Genomic DNA, 27598 nt, shown 5'->3' on the forward strand with positions numbered 1-27598 from the left:
TTCCTTTCCCATTTTATGCAAGACTAAAGATGGGGGGGGGGGGTTGGATTGGATCCCATGGACAAATTCCAGTGAGTGATTAATTTCTCCTTGCCAGCTCCCTTAGCAGGCTCTAGTAGATAAGGTCATTCTTTACTTCCTGTCCGCAGCTGGGTTGGCTGTTTTTCTTGTGTGCTGAGAGATAGCAATTGCATTCTACCCTTGAGCTAAAGGAACTATGATTGGTAGAACACCAATGCTGGAGGCTAACTCTAAACCTCAGATTTAACATGCTTTGGCTTGTTATGCCTTGTCAAGATTAAGCAACCTTGCTGTTTGAACCACATTTCATTAAAGTGTTGCAACATCAGGTAGACTCAGTGGCCTCATAATGTTCTTAACTAACTGTGAACCGTACTTAATGTTACCTTCTTCCTTGTTTACTTCCTTCAAGGTCATTTAATGTTTGATTTAGACATAAAAAGGCACAGTTGATTCCCTTCAGATGCTTGCCTGTTCCCCCTGTGTAAATTAGGAAGTTGGGGTTGCCAGGTCCTGTCCACTCGCTGGTGGGGGACTTTGGGGGGCATCCCTGGAGGGGGCGAGGATATCCCTAATGTGATGACATCACACAGAAGTGACATCATCATGTTAGGGAGGCAGCCTGCATTGCAAGCGGCGAATTCGCTGCTTGGAGTTCAGGCACGCGTGGCCCCTGCTTGTAAAAAGCCCCTGGATGCACACACACTCATTACCCCAGGTGTACCCTGGATGCACGCACACTAGGATCAGGAGGGTGTCTGCTGGGGGGGGGGGACTGAGGCTGCATTCTGTAAGCTGTGTGCCGTTGCTGTTCTTTTCGCCCTCCTGCTGCAAGAGTTCTGACACCTTCTGTTCAACCCCACGTGCCTGCTCCAGTGCTCTCCTATCAAACCATCTGTCTTCTGTCTAGTGGGGGACCTCTAGTGTTAAATAATGATTCCATCCTTGTTGGTTTGACTGAAAAATGTCTTCACCCTTGTGTGAATTCAACCTGTGAGTCTTGGTTTTTGCGCCATTTTTAGTTCTTCATGTGAATATTTCCCATTAAAATGGGCACACTTTTCAACATTATTTGTTTGCATCAGTTGAGTATAAGTTGTGCATAACTAATCTGAGAAACAAACTAATCAGGAAATTCAGCACACAAAAAAGGACATGGTAAATCTCTCAGAATGACAGAGCAAGAAGAGGATGCTGAACTTGCTGCCAGTATGTGTCACTTTATGGCTCTATGCAAATGTGCTGCATTCTTGGAGTGAATAATAGTTGCCCCCAGCCAAGCACTCAAGTGGCAAATTGCACCTGCCCCACAGAGGAGGCTGTGCTCTCTCATCATACATTCGACAGTGCTGCACGGTGCTGATGCAGGACTATGACAGATGCCTGTAGATCACACTTAAAACTGGTATCTTGTGAGGCTAGAAGAGAGGCTGAGAGATGAGAGCTGTGCATGCAGCCAGCTCAGTGCAACTGCACTCTATTTAACACTGGGCAAAACATTGGCTGAACATATGATTCAGATTCTTTCTGCTGTAGCATTACCGAGCTAGTAGCTACATGAAAACAGAGGAGAGAGAGCCAGTGAAGGGGAAAAATCAATGTTACAGGTGAGCTGAGTAGGTGGTGGGAGTCTTCCCCTCTAAATAAGTTCCTGTTCCACAATTGAGGGGGGAGGCCTCTGTGAATCCACTAACGTGGGGGAAATGAAACATTCCTGAACTCATCATCTTATGGAGCCAGCCTTGCCTTCAAATGGAATCATTTGCAAAATCGTTTTATACTTTCTCTGGCCAAACATTGGTAGCTGTAAGTCAAAGCAAGCTTTGTATATAAGCTTGAAGTGTTGGGCTATGTGGTATTGTGAAGGAAATGCTTTTACTTTACACATCAACAGCCATTGCAGCTCGGTACAAGTTGGGGACAAGACGCACTGGAAAAGACAGTAATGCTTGGAAATGTGAAGGCAGCAGGAAAAGAGGAAGACCCAACATGAGATGGATTGACTTAGTCAAGGAACCCTACAGCCCTCAGTTTGCAAGGATGTTTCGGAGGTCATCAGTTCATAGGGTCACAATAAGTCAGAAGTGATTTGACAGCACATCACACACACATACACACCAGTTAGGGAATTATTGCTCCTGTCTTCTCTCACCAGCATGACAATTCGTTAGTTTAAAGCTTGCTTCTGCTGATTCAGTTTGCAGAAACAAAAACCCAGCGTGTGCAGGACAAGAATCTGCCACGTTACAGTGCCAGGTATCAACGGTGCTCCCATTTTCCTGTCTCATAGTGTTGCGCTCAAGGAAACTGAAGCCGGGCGCCTTAAAGTCCATCTCTAGTGCCACAAGGTGCAGATGCTGCATATTCCTGGGTGGAAGAGGGGAGAGGATGTATGCTGAGTGTGTGAGTCAACATAGACAGTGCCCTCACTTGAGTGTGCATGGTACTTTATTACCAGATATAGGCTGCCCATTTAACATATACAGTTACTATAGCAACTGAGGTTTCCTTAGCAACAGTGCCAGAAAATAATCCAGTACCAATTAAAAATAAACTGTTAGCATGGGGGAGGGGGGCAAGAGTAGAATTTCTGTGAATCAGTTCACTTCCCTTATTGCTTTTTTTATTCCAAGGACTCCAAGCGCTGGCAGAGACAAGAAAACAACCCTTCTTGGAACCAGCAAGGGAGGTGCAGTGGGTCACGTTGCCACCTCTTGGTGGCTGAGGTTATTCTCCTAAAATTAATAAGGTGGAAAGTATCCACTCAGCAGTCTGAGCCCAAGCCTTCCTATTAAAGCAAGCTCCCTAGAGAGAAGAGATGAGGACTTCTTTCCTCTATATGTCATGTCATCGCATAGCACAGCGATCTTATCTTTATTAGCATACTGATTAAAGCCAACAGCAATATAGGCTCCAGGGGGACTTTTTAATGTGTTGCCAGGATGCATAAGCCTTGCATGCTGTATTAGAATAGCAAGGCCACATTGTGATGAGAACTGCCTCTTTTTTCCCCTTAAGAATGATTTGTACATATGCTTCTACTAAGACTACTAAGAGTTAAAGGAGGTGTGGCTTTTGAGGCTACACTGTGGATGCCCTTTATTGTTTTAGGATTATATTCAAGTCAGACAAACATCAGAATTTTGACTTAAATCTTGATATTATAAAACGGACTAGAACTCTACGGAACCACAACAGTCAGAACAACATTGTCACTTGTCTTTTTTTGCAGCATCTTTTGCTTTAGAGAGTGCTTTCGGAACCCTCACAAGCTGAGCGGTAGTTACGGCATGATACATGTTGCATTGCCACTGTACATATTCTTACAAAAATTTACAACTGGCAGGAGCAGTAGAGAAAAGCTTATAAAAATGTAATGGGATATTTTAGAGCTCAAGATACACTTCTCAATAATATTCTCAGTTGTCCTCTGTGACTCAAGTTGTGCTATAAAATCTTCTAAGATAGCCTGGATAGCCCAGGCTAGCTCAGTCTTGTCAGATCTCAAAAGCTAGGCAGAGTCAGCCTTAGTCAGTATTTGGATGGCAGACCACCAAGGAATACCAGGCCTGCAACACAGAGGCAAGCAATGGCAAACCATCTCTGGACATAAGAACATAAGAGAAGCCAATGCTGGATCAGGCCAATGGCCCATCCAGTCCAACACTCTGTCACACAGTGGCCAAAAATACCAGGTGCCATCAGGAGGTCCAGCAGTGGGGCCAGGACACCAGAAGCCCTCCCACTGTTGCCCCCCCCAAGCACCAAGAGTACAGACCATCACTTGCCCCAGACTGAGAGTTCCTATCTATACCTTGTGGCTAATAGCCATGGGTGGACCTCTGCTCCATATGTTTATCCAGTTCCCTCTTGAACCAATCCATGCTTGTAGCCACCACCATCTCCTGTGGATGTGAATTCCATGTGTTAATCACTCTTTGAGTGAAGAAATATGTCCTTTTATCTGTTCTAACCCGACTGCTCAGCAATTTCATTGAGTGCCTAGAAGTTCTTGTATTGTGAGAAGGGGAGAAAAGTATTTCTTTCTCTACCTGCTCTAAACCATGCATAATCTTGTAAACCTCTTATCATGTCACCCTTCAGTCGTCATTTCTCCAAGCTAAAGAGCCCCAAACACTTTAACCTTTCTTTATAAGGAAAGTGTTCCAACCCTTTTATCATTTTAGTTGCCCTTTCCTGTACTTTTTCCAGTGCTATAATATCCTTTCTGAGGTGTGATGACTAGAATTGTACACAGTATTCCAAATGAGGTTGCACCATCACTTTATACAGGGGCATTATGATACTGGCTGATCTGTTTTCAATTCCCTTCCTAATAATCCCCAGCATAGCATTGGCCTTTATTATTGCAGCCGCACACTGTTTCAACATTTTCAGTGAGTTATCTACTATGACTGCCAAGATCTCTCTCTTGGTCAGTCTCCACCAGTTCGGACCCCATCAATGTGTATTTATAGTTAGGATTTTTAGCCCCAATGTGCATCACTTTGCACTTGGCCAGATTGAGCCCCACATGCCACGTTGATGCCCACTCGCCCATCCTCGACATCTCTTGCCTTGAAAACCCCACCAGCTGCCACAAGTCAGCTGTGACTTGACAGGGGGAAAAAATATGGCTTGTTTATATGATCAGCTATTCTGGAATAATGGTGCCTGCCTAACATCAGATTTTGTTTGCATACCCAAGGGTTAATAAAAGGCAAAAGCAAGCTGAAAGAGGAAAAGACCTCTGGTAAAATAGGACATTGAGACTTAGTTTTAGAATAAGAAATACAAAACAGATATTGGAGTATCTTTTATCTAGTCACTTCAGTTTATAATAAGGCTTAGTGTGCTAAGTCATGTCAGCTCTGTGAATCTAGACATGATCAAGTATTTACTGGCACTACACATTTGGTTTATTTTATTGGCTGGTTTCTAATGGTTGTTAATTTTATCTTTTACGTTGTGAGCCACCTCAAGCTGGTCTCTGAAGAGGAGGCATAAAAATGTTTTGAATAAATAAATTGGACTGAGTATTTGAAAAAACAACACAACCCTACTAAACTGAGGGAAGAAGTGAATAAATTAGATGGGGCAGGCCAGTCACAATTCTCTGGATTCCAGAGTCGGAATGACAACATGAGTACTTAGAAGACTGGGCTACAGGTTGAAATGGGTCTGAGTGCTGACACAGGTGGGCAGGACACAGGGGTGGGGGGGCACTCAGTTTTGAGTTAGAGTTATACATGTAATTGTATAAAAACACAGTAGCACGATATGTCAACATATTCCTAGACTTGTGTTGTTTCTCTTTATTAATGCTGCTGCACAATACACGAGTGCAAAAGCCTTCAATGTTAGGAATAAATGAATTAAAAATACTGTATTGTTTATCTGTGCTCAAAAAACCCTGATTTTCTTAGTTAACTGGTCATTTTTTCTCTCTCCCCTGCCTTCTCCAGTGACAAAGTTGCAGGTCAGCAAATCGAAGCGGAGCGTCACTCTTGTGGAAAACAGGGCCATTCCCCTAAACTGCTCCGTGAAGTCTCAGACCAGTCCAGACTCTCACTTTGCTGTTCTGTGGTACGTCCACAAGCCAGCTGACACAGATGGCCGGCTCATCCTGAAGACCACTCACAACTCTGTGTTTGAGTATGGCACCTATGCAGAAGAAGAAGGGCTGAAAGGAAGGTTGCAGTTTGAGAGGTCCTTGTCTGGAGGACTCTTCAGCCTCACCGTGCAGAGGGCACAAGTCAGCGATACGGGCAGCTATTACTGCCACGTGGAGGAGTGGCTTCTCAACCCTAACCATGCCTGGTATAAGCTGGCAGAGGAAGTTTCAGGTCGGACTGAAGTCACAGTCAAGTTGCCAGGTAATGTATCCAGTGCAAGCAATATGCAAATACGAGAGTGTGCTCTAAAGGGGCAGGTCCTCTTTCACAGCACTTTGTTCCTGTATTGAACCAGGTCTTCATGCATAATGAATGTTCATGTGCTTCATCTTACCGGCATCAGTAGCTACAACTCGCTTATTGCATGCCTTGCCTTGCCCTCACCTCTCCCCCCACCCCACCCGTCTTCTGTTGCCATCGTATTCACACAGCATGGCTTAGTGGATGTTCTAAGGACATGTTCTCCCAAAAGCTTCACTGTAGTCCTTCCTTCTTTGCTTTCTGTCAACATTATTTTACCACTTCTTTGGTACAAAGCTTGGCATGCAGGAAAGCATGTTTGGGGAAATGGAAGTATAATGACGCTTCGACATTTCTTACACCCGGTGTCTTATCATTTTCCTGTCCATAGGCTGTGGCAGGCAGTGACGGTTCAAGATTTCCTCCTGCTTGGTAGAAGTATTTCAGGTCATAGCAGGCTGTGGCCCATAGAATGGACATATATGCAAGAGCCCATTAAATGCCCATCCAGAAAGGCCTCTAGAGAGCTTCTGTTTCTAATGCAGGCGTCTAGGATTTCATGCCAAAGAGTTCTTTTTGTAGACTGTTTTGTATGCCTTTGTTAAGTTACAGATTGTCATAGGCTGTTTGAATGAGGAAATGCTTTCTTTCATGGGAGCTCAAAGAGCCTCTGACAGAAGGAAGGATTAGGCAAACTGTTCCTCATTACACTTCTGAGACAGCATCTCGTGGCTGGTGACCTAATGAGAAGGAATTGGTTTGCTTGACCAAACTCTATGTACATTTCCTTCTTATCCCTCTCCTTCCCCTGCACCCTTGTATGCTTTTTATTTTTACACATTGCCTGGGTCCCAGTGGGGGTGTGGAGCAATGTTTCTGTGCTCATACACTGTGCCTTGAAATTTGAGTTTAATGAGGAGAGAAGCTGGCTGCTAAGGGGCAAATTTTCCTTGGCAAGAGTAGAAAAAAGAGGAAATAAGAAAGCACTGAATAAATCAAGGAACTGCCAGTCAGCAAATAGAAACAGGCAGGAGAGGTGTGCGATGTGTTATAGGAAGAGGCTCAAGAGGGTCAGCCGTTTTCAACAATGATGCATCTCTCCAGAAGGCTAGGTAATGTCTACCTGTTTTGTCCTTGAAAGGCAATCTGCTTTTTTCCCATCAGTACTAACACAGTTGGGAAGGAAGAATGGCATTAGGCTTAACACAGGAGAGAAAGAGAAGGAAGCAAGGGCAACTTTGTTCCTGACCTTTTGAGAACTAGCTACTACCCTCAAGGTTACAGGAGCACAAAGAGTGTCTCCTAAAAGCCCTGGCTGAGATTTGACCTGCTAGGCTGCAAAATGTCTGAGTTTCTGTGCACGCAATACAATTCTAAGTAAAGTAATTTTGCCCAAGTCATTGGCAAGTCATCAGTACCAATCTCTGAAGATTCCGCAGTCAGAAGCTTCAAGTAGGGGGGCGTCGCGGCGTTGATGGTGGCAGCGTGAATCCAGAGCTCCTACCCACGACTGCTTCCCTCCTTACCCCACTACTCTAAAACTATGCCTAAACACGAGATAACAGGTAGAACGGACCTGGCAAAACACAAATCGCCTCCAGCATCGTTAAGAGCTTCAAAAGAGACCCTTGAGGCTGCATTTCAGCGTGGAGCAACGGCACAGGCCAAAATCAAAATGGCGGCCGCCACAGCACACACGGAGCCGACAACATCAGACACCTCATCTACAGCCATTCTGAGCTACCTAAAGGTAATGGAGGCAGGTATTTCAGAAAAGTTTGCCTCACTCTCAGTCCACTTTGAGGACTTTAAAAACTCCCTATAGCAGACTTCCCAAAAAGGCAATGAGGCATGGGAAAGAAGCAATGCTCACCTGGCAGAAATAAAAACTCTGCAGGAAATCTCTGCAACGCAGAAAGACCACCTAATCTCCCTAGAAACGGAACTAAAGGCTGCAAACCTTAAAATTAGAGGGCTGCCAGAAAATGTGGAGAAAAATAAAGATTTAATTTGTTTCATGGCACAACTGATAGCTCAGGCTCTACATCTAGAGGAAGGAATTCTCCCCACTATTACTCTGGCTTCCCGTATGGGCCCGCCACCAAGAAATTCCTGACCTTCCCTAAGGGATATAATCTATATATCTAATACTTAAGTCGCCCCCTGGTGTGCGGATACCTAAATCCGCACACCAGGGGCAGCTGGGGGGGAGGGAGAGTTTTGTGCACACGTGGGCGGGCCCCAGGTGTGCACAAAAATCTAAAAAAAACCCAAAAATATCAGGGGGATATTTAAATCCCCCCGAAACAGAGTGTTTCCTGCGCATGCGCAGGAAACGCTCTGCAGCCGGGCTCGCCGCCACCGCTTCAGAGCGGGGGGGTGTTCCCCACCCCTGGCTCCGAAGCGGCGGCTTGCAGGCACCCGGGCCTCGCTTCAGAGCCGGGCGGCCGGGGGAACAGCGAGCCCCGGGCGGGTGGGCGGAACAGCGAGGCCCGGGTGGCTGCAGCCGCTAGGGCCTCGCTTCCGGAGCCGGGCGGGTGGGAGCAAGCCTAGCCTGCACCAATCAGAGGGCTAGGCTCCGGGCTGAGAGCCTGTGGGACTCTCAGCCACTAGTTCGGACCTATTGGGAAGTGGGGGAGGTGTGTTTTGGGTGGTGGATTCATGGGGGATATAAGCCAGCCTGCGAGCCAGCTAAAGTTGTCTTGTTCTTGATCTAATAAAGTACACTAAGCTGAAATCACTCGTCCGTCTGAGTACTTTTCACTTCCCCAAGAGATATAGTTATTACTGTCCCTGATGCAAGAGTATGCCAAAGAATTCTTGAAGCTGCCAGGCAACCTGGTTCATTCAAATTTGAGGGAGAACAATTGCAAATTTTCCCAGACATTCCCAAAGAAGCCATAGCCATTCGCAGAAGCCTAAAACCAATCACTGCCAAGCTTCAAAAAGGCCACCAAAAATACAGATGGCTCCCATCAGGAAAGTTATTCATGGCTCATCAAGGCCAACGCCTTCTCGCATGGGATGAAGACAGCGGTATGGAACTTTTGCGTGCCTTAGAGCAAGATACCCCTCTGGAACAAGGGGACAAAAGATCAAATAAGAGGAGGAATGTTTCACCATCCTCACCTGAGAAAGCCAGCAAACTACCAGTCCTAGCTAACGTTGCCACCTGAGTATTCAATATTAGAAAAGTTTTTATATTAAGGTTAATTATTGGTCCGTAGCTTATATGTGCATAGTTATAAATGTTATTATCGCAAGGAGTTGACGGGGGGAGGGTTGTGGGGGGGATATCCATCTGTTTGCTCCTCATTGGTGTGGTCAAGTGACTGAATTTATTCAGTCTTCCAGGAATTTCCTGGCTCTTGATCATTCCTTAGTTAAAGTTAGTATTTTTTTTAATTGATTGTAACTAAGTTCAACTTTAAATTTTGTGCTGAGGTTTTGTTAAAGGGTGGGGGGAGGGGGATTTGGTTTTATTCTACATTTCAATAAATTTAATACTAGTTAAGATCTGTTTGTATTTCATACCAATTTGTTAAAATTGAGTGTTACACTTAAAATAAGTGATAAGCCTCAACATGGCTGATGTATACAACATTAGAACGATTAATGTGAAAGGCTTAAACAACAATATTAAGTGAAAACATATGAAATCATTTATTTTGAAATCAAAACCTGAAATTATATTAATGCAGGAAACTCACCTGAAACTGAACAGCAGCATGGTTTTACCCTCAAAATGGTATGATCAACAATACCAGGCGGGAGGCGCCTCAAAGTCCAGAGGAGTTGCCATATTATTAGCCAAAACTGTACATTTTAAATTAGAAGATAAGTTGGAAGACCCACTTGGAAGATTTTTATTTATTAAAGTAGACTTGGATCAGCGTAAAGTCACAATAGCATCTATATACGCACCCAACGAGAGACAGGAACAATTTTTGGAAGAAACATTGGGAAAACTTACCACCTTCAAAGCAGGACAACTAATAATTGGAGGAGACTTTAACTTAATTACAGATCATCATCTTGATAGGTCAGATTCTCAAAGAAATAAGAAACCAAACCAGAAAAGATACACTAAACTACAAGAAATACTAGGGAAACACCACTTGTGCAATGCCTGGAGAGAAACACATGAAGGGGAAAGAGATTATACTTATTTCTCTCCAAGATACCAAACTTATTCTCGCATAGATCACATTGTAATTGAAGACTCTCTTTTGACCAATATAGTGGGAACATCCATCGGTCCATTTGTGTGGTCTGACCATGCGTACGTAGAAATGACACTCAGAAAGACCAATGAACCACCCAGAAGACAAACATGGAGATTGAACAAATAGGCTGGTAGATAGTGCTGGGGAGGAGCCAGTGGTCGTGGTGCATGTCGGCACCAACGATGTGGGGAAATGCAGTCGTGAGGTCCTGGAGGAGAAATTTAGGCTGCTGGGCAGGAAACTTAGGTCCAGGACCTCCAAGGTAGCCTTCTCAGAAGTGTTACCTGTTCCACGCGCAGGGCCGGAGAGACAGGCAGAGATCAGGAGTCTCAATGCGTGGATGAGACGATGGTGTAGGGGGGAAGGGTTCAGGTTTGTTAGGCACTGGGATACTTTTTGGAACAAGAGGGAGCTGTACAGGCGAGACGGTCTCCACTTGTCCCGAGAAGGAACCAGGCTGCTGGCACTTAAAATCAAAAAGGTGGCAGAGCAGCTTTTAAACTGAATATTGGGGGAAAGCCGACAGGAGATGAAAAGTCTCTGGTTCGGGTTGGCTCATCTGAGAGAGGTGAGGGGGTACCGGTTGCTTTTCTACAGGGAGGTGGATTGAAATTGTCCACAGAGGCCATGGCTGGTGACATGGACTGCCGGACAACGACTCGAGATAGCAAGAGGAAGGATGCAGGCTTAACTTGTAAGGGAAATTACAGCTGTTTCTATACAAATGCTAGAAGTGTCCGAGGTAAAATCGGGGAGTTGGAGTGCTTGGTGTCGGAGGGAAAAATAGACATTGTGGGTATTTCTGAAACTTGGTGGGATGAGGAAAATCAGTGGGACACAGTGATTCCCGGTTATATATTATATCGGAAGGATAGGGGGGGAAGGGTTGGAGGTGGGGTAGCTCTGTATGTCAGAGAGGGTATAAAGTCTAGAAAGATTGAGAGGCTAAGTGAATTGGATTCGCTTCTGGAAGTTCTATGGGTTGAAATAGGGGGGCCAAAAGGAAACTTAACACTGGGAGTTTGTTATCGCCCACCAGATCAAAAGATAGAGGAGGATTATAAAATGATGAATGCCTTAAAGATAGCAACTAGACAAAAACACTGTGTAATAATAGGTGATTTTAACTACCCACACATTGATTGGGTCAATATGTGTTCTAGTCGGGAAAAAGAGATTGAGTTTCTAGACACTCTAAATGACTGTGCTATGGAGCAGATGGTCACGGAACCTACCAGGGGAGAGGCGATCCTTGATTTGGTCCTAAGTAACACTCAAGACCTGGTGAGAGATGTAAAAGTGATTGCACCGCTTGGAAACAGTGATCATAATGTTGTTGAGTTCATCATTTGTACAAATAGAGAATTGGCCAAAAAGACTCACACAACCATTTTTAACTTTAAAAGGGGTAATTTCTCTGATATGAGGGGACACGTGGGGAGGAAACTGAAAGGAAAAGTAGAAAGGGTCAAAACAATTGGGGAAGCTTGGGATCTATTTAAAACTACGATCCTAGAAGCTCAAAAAATATATATTCCGCAGGTTAGGAAAGGCACAAACAGGTATAGGAAAAAGCCTGCATGGTTAACAAACAGAGTAATGGAGGCTGTAAAAAGTAAAAAGAATTCCTTTAAGCAGTGGAAAGCTAGTCACAGTGAGGCTGATAAAACGGAACACAGGCTATGGCAAATAAAATGCAAGTCTGAGGTCAGGCAGGCAAAAAGGGAATATGAGGAGCATATAGCAAAAAACGTAAAAACCAACAATAAAACTTTCTTCAAATACATTAGAAACAGGAAACCAGCCAGGGAGGCAGTGGGGCCCTTGGACGACCAAGGGGTAAAAGGAGTATTGAAGGATGATAGGGAAATGGCTGAGAAGCTAAATGCATTTTTTGCCTCCGTCTTCACTGTGGAAGATGAGAAGTGCTTGCCCACTCCAGAACCACTGATTTCAGGAGGGGTGTTGGAAGACCTGAGTCAGATTGAGGTGACGAGAGAGGAGGTCCTAAAACTGATAGACAACTTAAAAACTGAAAAATCACCAGGCCCAGATGGCATACATCCGAGAGTTCTGAAAGAACTCAAATGTGAACTTGTAGATCTCCTGACAAAGATATGTAATCTTTCCTTAAAATCTGCCTCCATTCCTGAGGATTGGAAGGTAGCTAATGTCACTCCCATCTTTAAAAAGGGTTCCAGAGGAGATCCGGGAAATTACAGGCCAGTCAGTCTGACGTCGATACCGGGTAAATTGGTGGAAACCATTATTAAGGAAAGAATTAGTAGGCACATAGATGAACAAAACCTATTGAGGCAGACTCAGCACGGTTTCTGTAAGGGAAGATCTTGTCTCACTAACCTGTTAGTGTTCTTTGAGGGGGTGAACAAACATGTGGACAAGGGGGATCCAATAGATATTATTTACCTTGACTTCCAGAAAGCTTTTGATAAAGTTCCTCATCAAAGGCTCCTAAGTAAGCTCAAAAATCATGGGATAGAAGGACAAGTCCTTTTATGGATCAAAAACTGGCTAGTTCATAGAAAACAGAGAGTGAGTGTAGGTGGGCAATTTTCTCAGTGGAGGGTGGTAAGCAGTGGGGTACCGCAGGGATCAGTACTTGGTCCACTGCTTTTTAACTTGTTCATTAATGATTTGGAGATGGGAGTAAGCAGTGAAGTGGCTAAATTTGCGGATGATACGAAGTTGTTCAGGGTGGTGAAAACCAGTGAGGATTGTGAGGCACTCCAAAGGGATCTGTCAAAGTTGGGCGAGTGGGCGTCAACATGGCAAATGGGGTTCAATGTGGCCAAGTGCAAGGTGATGCACATTGGAGCCAAAAATCCTAACTATAAATACACGTTGATGGGGTCTGAACTGGCAGAGACAGATCAAGAGAGAGATCTTGGAGTTGTAGTGGATAACTCACTGAAAATGTCGAGACAGTGTGTGACTGCAATAAAGAAGGCCAATGCTATGCTGGGGATTATTAGGAAGGGTATTGAAAACAGATCAGCCAATATAATAATGCCCCTATATAAATCAATGGTGAGACCTCATTTGGAATACTGTGTGCAGTTCTGGTCACCACACCTTAAAAAGGATATTATAGCTTTGGAAAAAGTGCAGAAAAGGGCAACTCGAATGATAAAAGGGTTGGAACACTTTCCCTATGAGGAAAGGTTAAAGCGCTTAGGGCTCTTTAGCTTGGAGAAAAGACGACTGAGGGGTGACATGATCGAGGTTTATAAGATTATGCATGGGAAAGAGCAGGTAGAGAAAGAGGTACTTTTCTCCCTTTCTCACAATACAAGAACTCGTGGGCACTCCATGAAATTGCTGAGCGGTCGGGTTAGAACGGATAAGAGGAAGTACTTCTTCACCCAAAGAGTGATTAACACTTGGAATTCACTGCCACAGGAAGTGGTGGCGGCTACAAGCATGGACGGCTTCAAAAGGGAATTAGATAAGCATATGGAGCAGAGGTCCATCAGTGGCTATTAGCCACAAGGTATAGATAGGGACTCTGGGGCAAGTGATGCGCTGTCATCTTGGTGCTTGGGGGGTTCAACAGTGGGAGGGCTTCTAATGTCCTGGCCCCACTGGTGGACCTCCTGATGGCACTGGTATTTCTGGCCACTGTGTGACACAGAGTGTTGGACTGGATGGGCCTTTGGCCTGATCCAACATTGGCGTCTCTTATGTTCTTATGTTCTTATGAAGTAAGAAAATAATAAAAGTGTACCTTATGGGTACTTTTAAAAAAAACAGGAAGTAAGAAAATATATAAAGAACTTCTAGCAACTAGAAGAATACTGGAATCTACTGAAACACGGCAAATACACAAAAACATATTATATATAAAACAACAATACTGGCAAAAAAAATCCAAAAAGTATTAAATTACTGGCTTGGCGAGTGAAAAAACAACAGGCAGACAGGAAAATCTACACAGCTATCAACAACAAGAATACCAAACACACTGACCCTCTGGGGATAAATGAATGTTTCACTCAGTTTTATGAATGATTGTATACCTCACAAAAACCCACGGAATCAGGCATTCAAGACTTTCTTCATGCCAACAACTTAATAAATGAATTGAAACCAGAACACCGCTTGTGGATGGATCAACCAGTCACTACTGAAGAAGTCCTTACAGCCATAAAACAAACAAAACCAAACACAGCACCTGGTAGTGACGGTTTTATTCCAATGTTCTATAAAACATTTAATGTAACATTAGCTGATCACCTGGTACGAACGTGCAACTCTGTTTTGGAATCAGGCAACCTGCCAGCCTCCTGGAAGGAATCACACATTATCACAATACCTAAAGAAAACAAGAATCGGGAGTTTCCATCTTCTTATCGACCTATTGCTTTGTTGAACTGCGATGCTAAGCTGTTTACAAAAATTTTAGCTAATCGTGTACAAAAAATCATTTTGTACATAAATCCAGACCAGACTGGATTCATTCCTACAAGATCGCCGATGGATAATCCAGACTGGATTCATTCCTACAAGATCGCCGATGGATAATATCCGCCGAACTCTAAATGTAATTTCACACTGTAAACAACAAAATACAGATTCTTTTATTAACTATTGACTTAGAGAAAGCGTTCGACAGCTTGGAAGTCACTTATTTGAAGACACTGCTGGAAAAAATGAACTTTGGAGAAAAGTTTCAAACAGCAATAACAGCTCTCTATGCTAACCCATCTGCAAGAATTCTGACAAATAATTTTCTAGGCAGACCTATCCCTTTACAACGAAATACTCAACAAGGCTGCCCCTTATCACCTCTGCTGTTCGCCTTGGCGATCGAACCCTTAGCTATGGCTATTAGAAACAACCCAGAGATTAAAGGAATACAGATTGGCAACACCTCACATAAGGTTAGCCTCTACGTCGATGATTTGGTTATTTTCCTTACAGAACCAGAAACATTGTTATTGGAATTACAGAAACTATTTGTGACAATACACCCTCTTTCTGGCTTAAAGGTAAACCTGGAAAAATCACAGATCATCCCAATTAAAATAAATTCATCCATGAAACAACGAATCCAATCGCAGTTCACATATAAATGGACCTTCTCCCAGTGGAGATGTTTGGGGCTTCAGATTCCTCCTGATTTACAAGACTTAATATCCTGCAATCTCCAAGTGATTTCAAAAGACGCCAAAAACCAAATGAAACAATGGGACGCATTGGGACTTTCCTGGGCAGACAGAATTAGTAGCATAAAAAACTTAATTCTTCCAAAATTTCTATTTGCGTTTAGAGAGTTACCAGTTCACATACCCAGAAAAGACTTACTACGCTGGCTAATTTCTGATAACTCTCCGAAATGGCAAGATATAGAGAGATTAATCTCGAAATTATATGAAATCCTGCGCACTGCACTGCAACAAAACACATTAGCCTTGCAATTCAAATGGCAAATCGACTGCCAAAACAGACTCCAGACAGATTCATGGGACCAAATCTGGAGCTCACCCAGTCTTTCTTCTAAAATCTTCTGTATCAAACTAAATTTCTTTAAAACTCTTCATCGATGGTACCTAACACCTGCAAGGCTAAATAAAATGGATCCAAAAATTAATAAACTCTGCTGGAAAAAATGCGGGATGACTGGAGATTTTATACACTGTTAGTGGTCCTGCCCCTCATCTCAACAGTTCTGGACACAAATACTACAACAAATCTACAAAATCACAGGATATAACTTACCTTTCCTACCTGAAACAGTCTTGTTGGATGTCATCCCGGAAACCTGCAAAAGGAAAGATACAAAAACACTAATAGCAACGTTATTAGCAATCGCACGAATCACTCTAGCCCAGTATTGGAAGAACAAAAACCAACCCACCCTGCAATGTTGGCAAAATAAAATCTGGGAACACTTTGTATATGGCAAAATAGTCTCTCACCAAAACTCTTTTCAGGCAACTTGATTCCCACCAGTGAACTATCTCATAGAAGAAATCTTTCCTATCAATAAATACTATAAAGATCTATTTCTAAAGGGTCATTGAAGGTTACGAAAAGACAATTAATGTATGATATAAAAATGTGTTATAAATGTTGTACAGTTGTATATAATGTTCAAAAATTAAAAACACTTATTTTTTTAAAAAAGAAGCTTCAAGTAGTAGACCAGCAGTAGCACCAAACAGCACAGTATTTGTTTAATGTGAGTCCCAATGCTATATGTGAGTCTTAACTCAGGCTGTTCAAGAAAACTCATTGGCAACATTGTAGAGCAAAATAATGCCCTCATATGCTTGCAGTAACTTGGGAAGGAAGCTGTGTCCAGTAAAGACTTTAGTGATGTAAGAGAACTCCTCAGTCAGTCCCCAGTGGTGACCGGCTGCTGCTCCAAAATGTGCTCCATTTGCAGCCTTTAAATCTTTTGTGTGAGTATTGTGGCTGCATTACTCGTGTGTTTCCAGTAAAGTTCCCACGGTGTCTTTTCCATGTGTTTGTTAAGTGCCATCAAGTTGCTTCAGACTTACAGAGACCCTATCAATTAATGTCCTCCAAAATATCCTATTGTTAACAGCCATTCTCAGGTCCTGCAAACTGAGGGCCGTGGCTTCCTTTATTAAGCTAATCAATCTCATGTTAGGTCTTCCTCTTTTCCTGCTGCCTTTATCCTTTCCTAGCATTATTGTCTTTTCCAGTGACTCTTGTCTTTTCCTGATGTGACCAAAGTACGATAGCTTTGTTTTAGTCATTTCAGCTTCTAGGGAGAGTTCAGGCTTAGTTTGATCTAGAAACCACTTATTTGTCCTTTTGGCGGCCCATAGTATCTGTAAAACTCTCCTCCAACACCACATTTCAAAGGAATCTACTTTCTTCCTGTCAGCTTTCTTCATTGTCCAACTTTCACACCCATATATAGTAATGGGGAATACTATGGCATGAATTAAGTTAAGCTTGTTTGCCAGCAACACATCCTTACACTTAAGTATCTTTTGTAGCTCCTTCATGGTTGTCCTTCCCAGTCTCAGTCTCCTTCTGATTTCTTGGGTGCAGTCTCCCTTTTGGTTGATGATTGAGCCAAGGAGCAGAAAATCTTGAACAATTTCAATTTCTTCATTGTCACGCTTAAAGTTGTGTAACTCCCCAGTAGTCACTACTTTTGTCTTCTTGATGTTCGGCTGTAATCCTGCTTTGGCATTTTCTGCTTTAACTTTCGTCAGGAATAGTCTTCACTATTTTCTGCCAATGTGTTGTCATCTGCATATCTCAAATTGTTCATGTTCCTTCCACCAATTTTCACTCCACTTTCATCTAAGTCTAATCTAGCTTTCTTTAGGATATGTTCTGCATACAGATTGAATAGATAGGGAGAAAAATGCATCTTTGTCTGACACCTTTGCCAATAGGAAACCATTCTGTTTCTCCATATTCTGCCGTTACCTCTTGTCTGGGGTATAGGTTGTGCATCAGAACAATCAGATGCTGTGGCACACCTATTTCCTTTAAAGCTAACCATAGCTTTTCATGATCCACACAGTCAAAAACTGTAATCTATGAATCACAAGCTGATTTTCTTCTGAAATTCTCTCATATGCTCCGGTATCCAGCGTAAATTTGCAATATGATCTCTAGTGCCTCTTCCTTTCTGAATCCAGCTTGAATATCTGGCATTTCATGTTCCATATATGGTAACAGTCTTTGCTGTAAGATTTTGAGCATCACTTTACTTGCATGAGAAATTAACATGATGGTCTGATAGCTGCTGCAGTCTTTGACATCTCCTTTTTTTGGAATTGGGATGTAAATTGAGTGTTTCCAGTCTTCTTTGTGATCTTCAAATTTCAGAGCCATGCTAGACACTCCATATGAAAAACAGAAATCTGATGTTCCTCCACAAGAGCAGTTTTAAATATAAAATCTTCACTTTTAGATACAGAATGAAAAGCAAGTACTTTGCAGAGATGAAACTGTGAAACAGAGCGGTTGCCAATTTGGCCTGTTGTGTTGCTGGTAATTGAATGTTGTTTTTGTTTAATTCTTTTTTTTTTTTGCTAGATAACCTTCTGGAGGTAAACCAGACCATGAAGAACCTCACAATTCTGGAGAATGAGTGGGTGACTATGGAATGTCTGGTCACCAGCCGGAGCAGCCATGCTTCCCACTTGTCTGTGGAATGGTACGTGTGGAAACCTGGCCGCCCAGAGAAAGAAGAAGTTGTAAAGCTGAGCCGCCAGGCCACTTTCTTGTATGGAGAGCTGGCAACAGCCAGTGACCTAAAGAGCAGGCTGCGCTTGGAAAGCCCCTCCCCAGGCCTGTACCTCCTCACCATCCAGAACATGACTGTGCAGGACAGTGGAACCTACAGTTGCCGTGTGGAGGAGTGGCTGCTGGATCCCACTAATATATGGTACAGACGGGCAGAAAGCCTCTCCGGGCTGACCACCATTGTGGTGAAGCAGCCAGGTAAGGTGCTGGGAGCAGTGATGCAGAGAGAAGCTCAGTTAGTGCTGTGAGAGGCGTTTGGTTGTGAGATCGCCATCTTTAATTAACATATGTCTCCCCCTTGCCTTATTTGGTGTGTGTGTGTGTGTGTGTGTGATGAGAAAGAGAGAAATAATGAATATGCTGTTCAGTGACAAACAAGTTATTTGGCTATCTTTTTATTAAACTGCTGTTAGGCTAAGTGAATAAATGTGTCCCTCCCTTGTATGCAGCATTAAACCAGCAGATGCTCACTTGAAGTGAGGAGGAGCCAGGAAGGAGAAGGAAACGCATATGGTCACCACATCTCCCTTTTTAGTTTTGTTTTCTTAGGCCATATATCTTTGATACTGAGATAAGAGTTGGTAATGGCAGTAGCTGAGCTGTGCTTTCTATGTCCCTTTACTGCCTCTATTTGTAATGTGGAAGAAAGAATACAGTGGAAGTTATGGACCCAGAAGTCATCCAGTAGAATTTTCTGTCTCCCTTCCAAAATACCAGAGAATGACTTGTAAAATTCTCTCTCACCTCAGCTGAGGTAAAGGGTGCTTGGCAGCATGTTGAAAATAATGACCCATTATTCTGATCTGAGAGATTTCAGTGGCTTGAGGGCAGGTAAACAACTTCCTGTGTAAGGCTGACGTATCTGTTTCTTAAAAAGGTGTTGTGGTCTTGCTTATGCATTTGATGGGAGATAATTATGGTCTCAGTGTTTTAACTCAGAGTTTTCAAAAAAGCAATGCAGGGAGAAAGCGCCCATCTAAAAGGCAATAAAGGACTGACGTGAAATCCATGTGAAAACCCCACATGGAAAGCTGCAAACCATTAAAGTTTGACAATGAACTAGTGATACAGCCATGTTCTATGATAGGAACACTATAAATTAGATTATTATTTTTTACATTTAGCAAGTTACTGCCTTTGAAGTCTTGGTTTCCAGTGATGAAGGAATTAAAAGGTGAGGTTGCTTTGTGAAAAACTGTTAAAATCAATTCATCTGGCTCTTGGGTCCTTCAGAGGTAGATACAGATCCCGTACACTTCAGCAGAATTTATCCATATGAAGTATCCATAATATAGTTAGCAAATATCAGAATAAAGTTTTAGGAGGGCTGTAATCCCTGCGGACAGGATTTGCACTCTGAAGAACAAGCCAACTGTCAGGGGAAATGTGAAAATCTTCTCTCTGACATACTTGCCAAAGAAACTCCCCCCCCCCCCAAGTGTTCAGGCCCAAGAAGAAAAGATCCGCAATGTCTCTGGGGGAAGGATGCCTCCGGGCAGTTATCATTACGAATGCTACACACATTAGAGCAAAGCTTCCAAATTCTCCTTTTGGGCTGAAGGTTCTCAAACGGCCTGTTAGCAGCCTCAAGATAAGACAGAAACAGACTGCTCTTGAGCTGTGAAGGACAGAGTGAGAAATCATTAATTTAGGCTTAAGAATATACTACAAGCTTTTTCAACTCAGTAACAAAATTCTGATATAATGAATGTCTTTGTACTTCAGCAATCCATCAACCTATTCACTTTGTTCTGTAAATTATTCCTGGTGTTCTCTGCCCCCGCCCTCCCCAGTCCTTTGGGACTCCTTAACAAATTCACCAACCTTCAGGCCAATAAAATTTTCTTTTGTGGGGGAACGCTATAGAAGGGACAAAAATCAAGGCTTTAGTATAAAGTTGGCTGCATTCTTAATTATGCAACAACTGTATTTATTTCCTAACAGGCACAATGTGAATGGATAAATGTCATTGAAACATCCCTGTTTTAATTCTTTTGCATCCTTTGTCAGAGCAAATAACCCCCTTGCATAATTTTAGTGGAGAAATTACCCTTGACTTTGAAGAGACAGAGTGGGCAAAGAGAATCAGTTGAAAATCAGTTGAAACTGCTGGCTCCTCTTCCAAAGACTGAAGTGTCATTAAGTCTTTGGAACTTCAAGGTTTAATGCGTGCCTTTGTTATGAAGACACCTGCTTGGTCCTTCCTTTAGCTAAGCCTCTATGCTAGGAAGGTAGCCACCGGCTCATGGATCTTCAGCATGGAGCTTTGGATGGCAAGTGGGAAGACAGCAACAGGCCATTCCTGTAATACAGGAGCTGATCCTTAGATGCCGTTGGGGGTGGGGGAGGGATGTGTAGCATTTCATAGCTGTGATTCTCAAATTGCAAGATGGGGCTGGTCAGGGAGGCAAGATCCCTTTCTGTCCTTCTCAGTTTGTGTCTTGATTTGAGGCAGAAGGCAGGCTGCCAATATGTTGTGGTTGAGTGCCCTGTGAATTTCTCAGTCTGGTGATAACTTGTATCTCATAAGCTATTGTGATCCTTGCAGTCCTCTTCTCTGGATGACATGGAAGTATGTTTAATATCCATATGGACTGTTCCTTTATCCTCCCCTGCCCTTCCATGCTGAGGATAAAAAGAAAACCTTGTCAAACCTTTGTTTTCTGCTAATCTTACTTAAACTGAATCAAACAGTTGGGGTTTTTTTTACATTGGGCAGCTTCTTGCAACAGAGTTTGAGAGCCTCTGCTATACTGGCCCTGGTTGCCGTGTTAAAAAAGCCATACCTGGGTGTTTGTGTCTGTGTGCTTGTGCAAGGAGAGAGGCTAATGGCTATCTGTACATGTTTCCATGGTCTTCAGATGCCTCTTTGCAAGTGGATACAACAAGTGCCAACTTGACAGTGCCAGAGCAGGGGCAGTTTCATTTGGATTGCACCATCCTGTCTGTCTCCAGCCAGGAGTCCCGCTTTGCTGTGTCATGGGTCATCCTGAAGACCAAAGGCAGAGGTGGACGTACTAGCCGCAACAAGGATGGAGAAGAGAAGGAGGTCTTATTGAGAGTAGGCCTGGATGCCATCTTCAGCCCAGAAGCTAGCCCCTGGGAAGGCAGGCTGCGCTTTCAGAGGCTCTCGACCACGCTGTACCGATTGACTGTGTTGCAGGCAGGCACTACCGATGGTGGAAATTACTCCTGCCGTGTGGAAGAATGGTTGCCTGACCCCAGGGGTGTATGGTACAAACTGGCCGAAGAGGAATCGGGCCCCATATCAGTTTACATACAAGATACAGGTGAGGGAATCTTTTTTTTTGGGGGGGGGGGTGTATGGTCATACAACATTTGAGTGTATTAGGGTACAGAATTGGGTAGTGTTGAAGAATATTAGACAAGGGGATTAATAGTAGAATTGGCTAGCTTATATGTAAACCAGAACTATCTTGTTTTTTAAAAAAACAGTTATTAAAATATTTACCCCTCCTTTCTTCTTGGCTTATCTTAACAGTGGTTTGCTACTTGAAAGGTTCAGAAAACTGTCAAACATCAGTCAGAGTTTGTCTGGAACTCCTGTTCCAGGAGATTTTCTAGTACGCAGAATTTTGCAGACAGTTTTCTGGGACTCCTGTGTCAGTCCTGGAGTAAGGCTTTTTTTTTTAATGTTTCTTCTCTCCTGTGGTTGTTTTAGCATTGTTCCCGGTATCATCTGCAACTTCCTTCCATGTGTTTAAGGTTGATGATGCACTTACATAGTATGATATGTGGTGTTAATATGTTGCATTACTACATGATCCATACTAAACAAATGCAGCAGATTACTGGGAGTCACACAGGAGCAATCATTTGATGGCAGCAACTTGGCCACTGCTATTAATATAAATGAGACTTTCCCTGTAGTAGCTAGAAGAAACCTGTTGTATTGGCACCAAGATGGAATCCCAGGTATCCAAATCCTTAATTGCTAGCCAGTGCTGACTTCAGTTGCATCCCCCAAGCGGGACAGCCAGAAGCCCTTTGTCAAAGTGCCTTTACAGTGAGGACTGAAGACTCTCAGAACCTGGAACGATCTCTCTTTCCATAGTTTTGCAATGCAGTCAGGATCTGATGTCAGAAAGTCCTGAAGAGGCAAAGTCCCTGTAGTTATGACACAATCTCTAAAGACTCTGGGCTCACATTCAAGTCTAGTCATATACTGCCCAGCCTATCAGTGAAAGTTTATACCCAGAAAACTTTCTTGGTCTTAAAGGTGCCCGTGGACTCAAACTTTATTCTGTTGCTTCCAACCAACATGGCTACCCACCTGAATCTATGTTCTTTAACAGGATATAGATAAGAGAGAGCAAATTGATGAGATCCCTGTTGATAAGTCAGAGCTCTGAAAATCCATTCCCACATGTGGTAACCATATGCATAATCAAACTATGGCAGTCCCTCTGGTAGAAGATCCAGACCTCCATAGGGTTGGGGAAGAGATGGAGATAAGTGCAGTAGCATGCAACATCAGCTGGGCTTCTTGCTCTGTCTCATCATAGGAAGTTGGTGCCTTGTTTGGTGGCTGCGTGTGGGAAGTTGGTGCCTTGTTTGGTGGCTATTAGAGTGGTGCACAAAGGAAACGAAATCTTGTTGCCCTCAATGTTTATCTTTGCCTCTTGTGAATTCCCCTCCCCCAGGCTCCTCTCTGCAGTCTGTCACCTGCTCCAACGATGCCCTCTTCTACTTTGTATTTTTCTACCCCTTCCCTATCTTCGGCATCCTCATCATCACCATCCTCCTTGTGCGGTTCAAGAGCAGAAACTCCAGCAAGAATTCAGAAGGCAAGAACGGGGTTCCCCTGCTGTGGATCAAAGAGCCACATCTCAACTACTCACCCACTTGCCTGGAGCCACCTGTACTCAGCATCCACCCAGGAACTATAGATTAAAAAATTGAGAGGCCCGCAAGGAGGAAGAGAGAGGTGAAGGTGCACCTGGAACCCAAAGGAAGTGTGTGTGTGTTTGTGTTGTCTTTTTGTTTCAGCATCTGTACTTTGGATCCTGACAAGGCTCCATGATGATGTTCCTGTCATGTTTTGGAACTGGAGGAGCTCGAGCACTCGGAATGTGAGAGAAGACCCAGGCGACGGCTAAAGGGGGTGGAAGGCCCATGTGTTCACTGTATATAGTGGATTTCCTTCTTGTGTTTTTTCTCCTCCATCCGTTTTCAGCAGCCTGTTTTTTGGGCTTTAATTCTGTTGCCCAAAGGTACATTCTTGAATTATTCAGAATAGAATCCCCAGCGTGTTACTTAACTGTGGGTGGGGATCTTTGGTGCCCGAGTGGGGCTCGTTGAGTTTGTTTGTTTTATCACATGGGCTTTCTTTGCCCTCCTTGAGCCTTCATTTGGAGAGGCCCAGAGAACTGGACTGGCTTCTTCTAAGAAAACAGAACTGAGACTCCTCCCTGCCAAGTAGCAGCAGGGTTTGTGCCAGGTCATTCTTTGGGAGGACTGAAAACAGGTAGAGGGGTGGCTTTGCCATTCCTTGGCTTAAGGAAATCACTTGTGCCAGTTGCAGTCAAGCAAAGCCTGAATATGCCAGTGCTGCAACATTCCCTGGCTGGCCTTTTTGCCCACAGTACTGCTGCCTGTATAACTCTTGTCTACTTAGAAATGCACACAATCGCCCTTTGGTTATAACCACACTGCCACTTCTTTGGAGACTGCAGGAACAAAAAACCTGGACTCCTAACTCTATGAAGACACTTGAAATTGACCAAAGTAATGATTTGGGAAATGGGAAGATTTGTGAGGGCCTGGATTTGTAGTAGCTTTGGGATACTGAACCACCCAACAGGGAAACATGGACATGATGACCAAGTTTAATTTCCCATTGCACTAATAACACAGACCGACAAGCAAGAACGGAACTGAAGGGACTCCCTTTCCTCCGGTTATGTGCGTGTGCCATTTAGTTACTTCAGCTCTATTTCTCCAGGTGCAACATCCCTCGCTCCCTGCCCCCATTCCACACAGCCCTGCAAAAGCTACAGGTGGACTGTAAGGACATGCTAGGGCAAAGGGAAAAACTGCTGTTCTTTCTGTGAAAGACATGGTGTTAGCAAAACTGGGGCTCATTGCTAGCAGGGCGCCTGCTTTCCACCAGAGTAAGCCAGCTGCTCATGTTCTGTGCTGCCTAGGGGATTCTTGCGATAACTGATGGACCCAGCCCTCCTTAATGCTCCTTGTTGTAACCCTGAGAGCAGAAGCAGGGATCCTAGGGCGTGGCCTTTTGCTGTCTTCCTAAGTACTCCTGGCAAAGCTGGCCACTACCTTTTTCACAGAACGACTGGATCTATGTGTGAGGACATAATGTTGCGCAGTCACCTAGATAGATATACATCATGGCACGGTTGGCCATCTTGGCTTGGGGGGGGGGCGGGGGGGAAATGGGGCAGTAACATCTGTTCGGAGGACTGCGCCACCCATACTCTCTGGTAGAGGGCGGGAGATGTGCACTTTCACGTTATTCACCCAACCTTTAAGGTTTTTGAAAAACATCCCCTCTCACCATGAGGAAGATTTCTGTAGCATTCCAATAAAAGCATCCGAAACATTACCCAGGTTGCGCCTGCCTCTATAAATTGTTATTCCTAGATAAATACTTCTCTGTGTTGGAGACACACATGCCCCTTCATCTTCCTGCCTGTGCAGTGTATTCAGAAGGGAGGGATTGAAAAGCAAATGGGAATGAAGCAAAGAAGGGAAAAGAGCCCCTAGCTTGTGTCTATTGTTTTATAAATGTAAAATGTTCTGTACATATACTGCTTCAGGGCAGGAACTATCATTCCATTCAGCTCTTTAAAAGGAAATGAGTCAGCAAGATGTTTTCCTGCCCTAGAGAACATTGCTGTTTATCTTTGCATTGGAAATCTGTTATACTGACCCGGTAGCATCTCAGTGCTTCTCAGTGCATAACCAGCAACCCATCCCTTTCCCTCCTGGTTCCTTCTAACTACTGAAAGCTGTCCCACAGCGACCTCCAGTGGCCAGCCATTCACTTGTGGTGGAGCAGATTCTGGAAAAACGTAAAGGTGCAGACTGAACAGGGAGGATTGTCCCTTACACAGCAGTGGTGATTGCACAGACGACGTTTGCAAATGACTTGTTCATTGTGCGTTCAGTTTACTGCCCAGTCTGGGACCGTGTCTCTTTTCGTTTTTTAAAAGATGGACATTTGCCTGTAAGACGCTTTTAAGAAAGCTATTTGGATAACTTCCCATAATGAACCCAGAGGAAAAAGAATGAGCTACCTTTGCATGATATGGGAAAACTGTGTGGGATATTTTTTTTTAAAAGAACTTTGTAACATGTTGCACTAAATGTTTTATACAACACACATGAGAGAGCTGTAGTAAAATGTGTTGAGATTGTGGTTTAATGGTCCTGCTTGGTGGCTTTGGGACTCCAGTACTCACATTTCCCCTCTCCCCAGTGACACAAACCATCTGTTGAAAAATGCGTTCCTCCAACTACCAGTGCTGTGAAGTTGCAGGTCTGGCTCTAGGCAGTCATGGGGTTCTTGCACTAACCGTGCACTTGGCACAGCTCTTGCGCATGAGGATTCCTCTGTGACTGAGCCACTGCCACAGGCACTGTTGGAGCCAGCGCTTGGACACTTGCTTGGTCCTGGGCTCTGCCAAGTGGCCCAGTAGAAGCCACCTTTACTGGGAAACAGCTCTCGCGCATAAGGAGGATTCCTCTGGCTGAGCCACTGCCACGGGCACTGTTGGTGCCAGCGCTTGGACACTTGCGTGGTCCTGGGCTCTGCCAAGCGGCCCAGTAGAAGCCACCTTTACTGGGAAGGGGAGGGATGTCGCTTACCTACTCTTCCCTGGCTGTGCTGAAAGCTTTAGCTACATGTCCTGCCTGGGTCTGGATTGGAAGCACTTGGTAAATGCTCAGCGATGTCACAGTACTGACTCTCTTAACCCAGGCAAAACAAATTATGAGTGGAGGAAGGAAGACTACAGCAATGAGCACAACTGATCCTCATGAGGAGGGAGATAGGATGTCAGTCTCGGCAGCAGTTTCAGCTGCTGTGAGAAACCCCCAACACCATTCAAAACACTCTTTGTCTGCAAGTTTTCAATTGAAAGTTCATGGCATGCTGCCATTGACTGAGGAAGTCCTTGAACTTTTACTGGTCTTGGAATGCAGAGACTGAGAAAGCCCCACCCTAAAAACTCAGCAGCCTGAACGAAGCTGGATGCCTCAGAACACTTAAAACGATCTGCAGCTAGAGGGCCCCCACTGCTTCAGTGGAATAACAAAGTGAGTCCATGGAAAAGAGAAGGCAGGAGCTCCAGGAGGGCAGGGCCATCAAGAAGGAAGTTCCAAGGGTAGGAGTCCTTAGCTAGCCAGCTCTGCCTGTCCACTGCGCCAAAGATGTTAACTGTATTTGTGGGGGTTTTTTTGAAGGGCAGTACATCAAATTGTAGTAAGATTCTTACCAGAGGGAGAGAGGCACACACACTCTTAAGCATGACAATGGGGTGGTAGCAGTTGGCACTAAATGGCATTAAGTATTTATATGCTGATTTTCTGTGTGTGAGCCTCTCACAAGCAACCAAACACCGGTAAGTTAAAGGTAAAACCCAAAATTTGCTTTTTTGTAGGATTTTTTTTTAATGATGATCAACTATTGATTAATGTACACAGGTGAACAGAAGTAGTGCTGTTTAGAATATGACTGCAGCAAGTAATTATTTTAATATTTTAATTCATGGGGAAAGCCTTTTGTCTGGGCATACTTGAAACAACATAGCCTTTTATTTGGCTATATTGTGGTCTTCATAAAGATGATTAGCAAACCCTATAAGCTTTTGGTTTCTGCAGTTTTGTCTTGCTCCACCAAGTCGAAAGGGCTACTTAAGTCAAGCTTTGCTGCCAAGCTGAGGTGATAAAGGTCTCCAGCTACTTTCTCCAGTCGGTCTCTGTACTCAATATCCCTGTAGTTATTTGCACTGACCCCTCGGAAGCCATACATTGCTCCCCACCAGCATGCAGCAATGGCCCCTGTAGAGTCACTGTCTCCACCATGGAAGAAACCCCTATTAGCTAGCTCAGTCCAGTCGCTCCCAGAACCAAGAATGGCATCATAAGCAATCATGGGAGCATCGTGTCCACTGCTGCCTCCCCAGTTGGAGT

At 43.9% G+C, this 27598-nt stretch overlaps 2 protein-coding genes across 5 annotated transcripts in view; one reads left to right on the plus strand and one right to left on the minus strand.

The window, feature by feature from the left end:
* Nucleotides 1-23769, plus strand: part of IGSF3 (immunoglobulin superfamily member 3) — a 171543-nt gene extending 147774 nt beyond the window's left edge. Inside the window, exons 7-10 of the mRNA XM_015419696.1 lie at nt 5487-5897; nt 18212-18619; nt 21283-21711; nt 23086-23769. Coding sequence (XP_015275182.1) covers nt 5487-5897; nt 18212-18619; nt 21283-21711; nt 23086-23336 — 1499 coding nt within the window. The 3' untranslated portion in view covers nt 23337-23769. The remainder of the gene's footprint in view (nt 1-5486; nt 5898-18211; nt 18620-21282; nt 21712-23085) is intronic.
* Nucleotides 23770-26895: 3126 nt separating this feature from the next.
* The window catches only part of ADPRH (ADP-ribosylarginine hydrolase), a 12437-nt gene continuing 11734 nt past the window's right edge, over nt 26896-27598 (minus strand). For all 4 annotated transcript variants that reach the window (XM_015419690.1, XM_015419691.1, XM_015419692.1 and 1 more), the window contains exon 4: nt 26896-27598. This exon is cut by the window's right edge and continues 125 nt beyond it. In XM_015419690.1, coding sequence (XP_015275176.1) covers nt 27264-27598 — 335 coding nt within the window. In that variant the 3' untranslated portion in view covers nt 26896-27263.

The sequence above is a fragment of the Gekko japonicus genome, unplaced genomic scaffold (assembly GCF_001447785.1).
Source record: "Gekko japonicus isolate JY-2015 unplaced genomic scaffold, Gekko_japonicus_V1.1 scaffold1587, whole genome shotgun sequence".
In the NCBI taxonomy this organism is placed as follows: Eukaryota; Metazoa; Chordata; class Lepidosauria; order Squamata; family Gekkonidae; genus Gekko; species Gekko japonicus.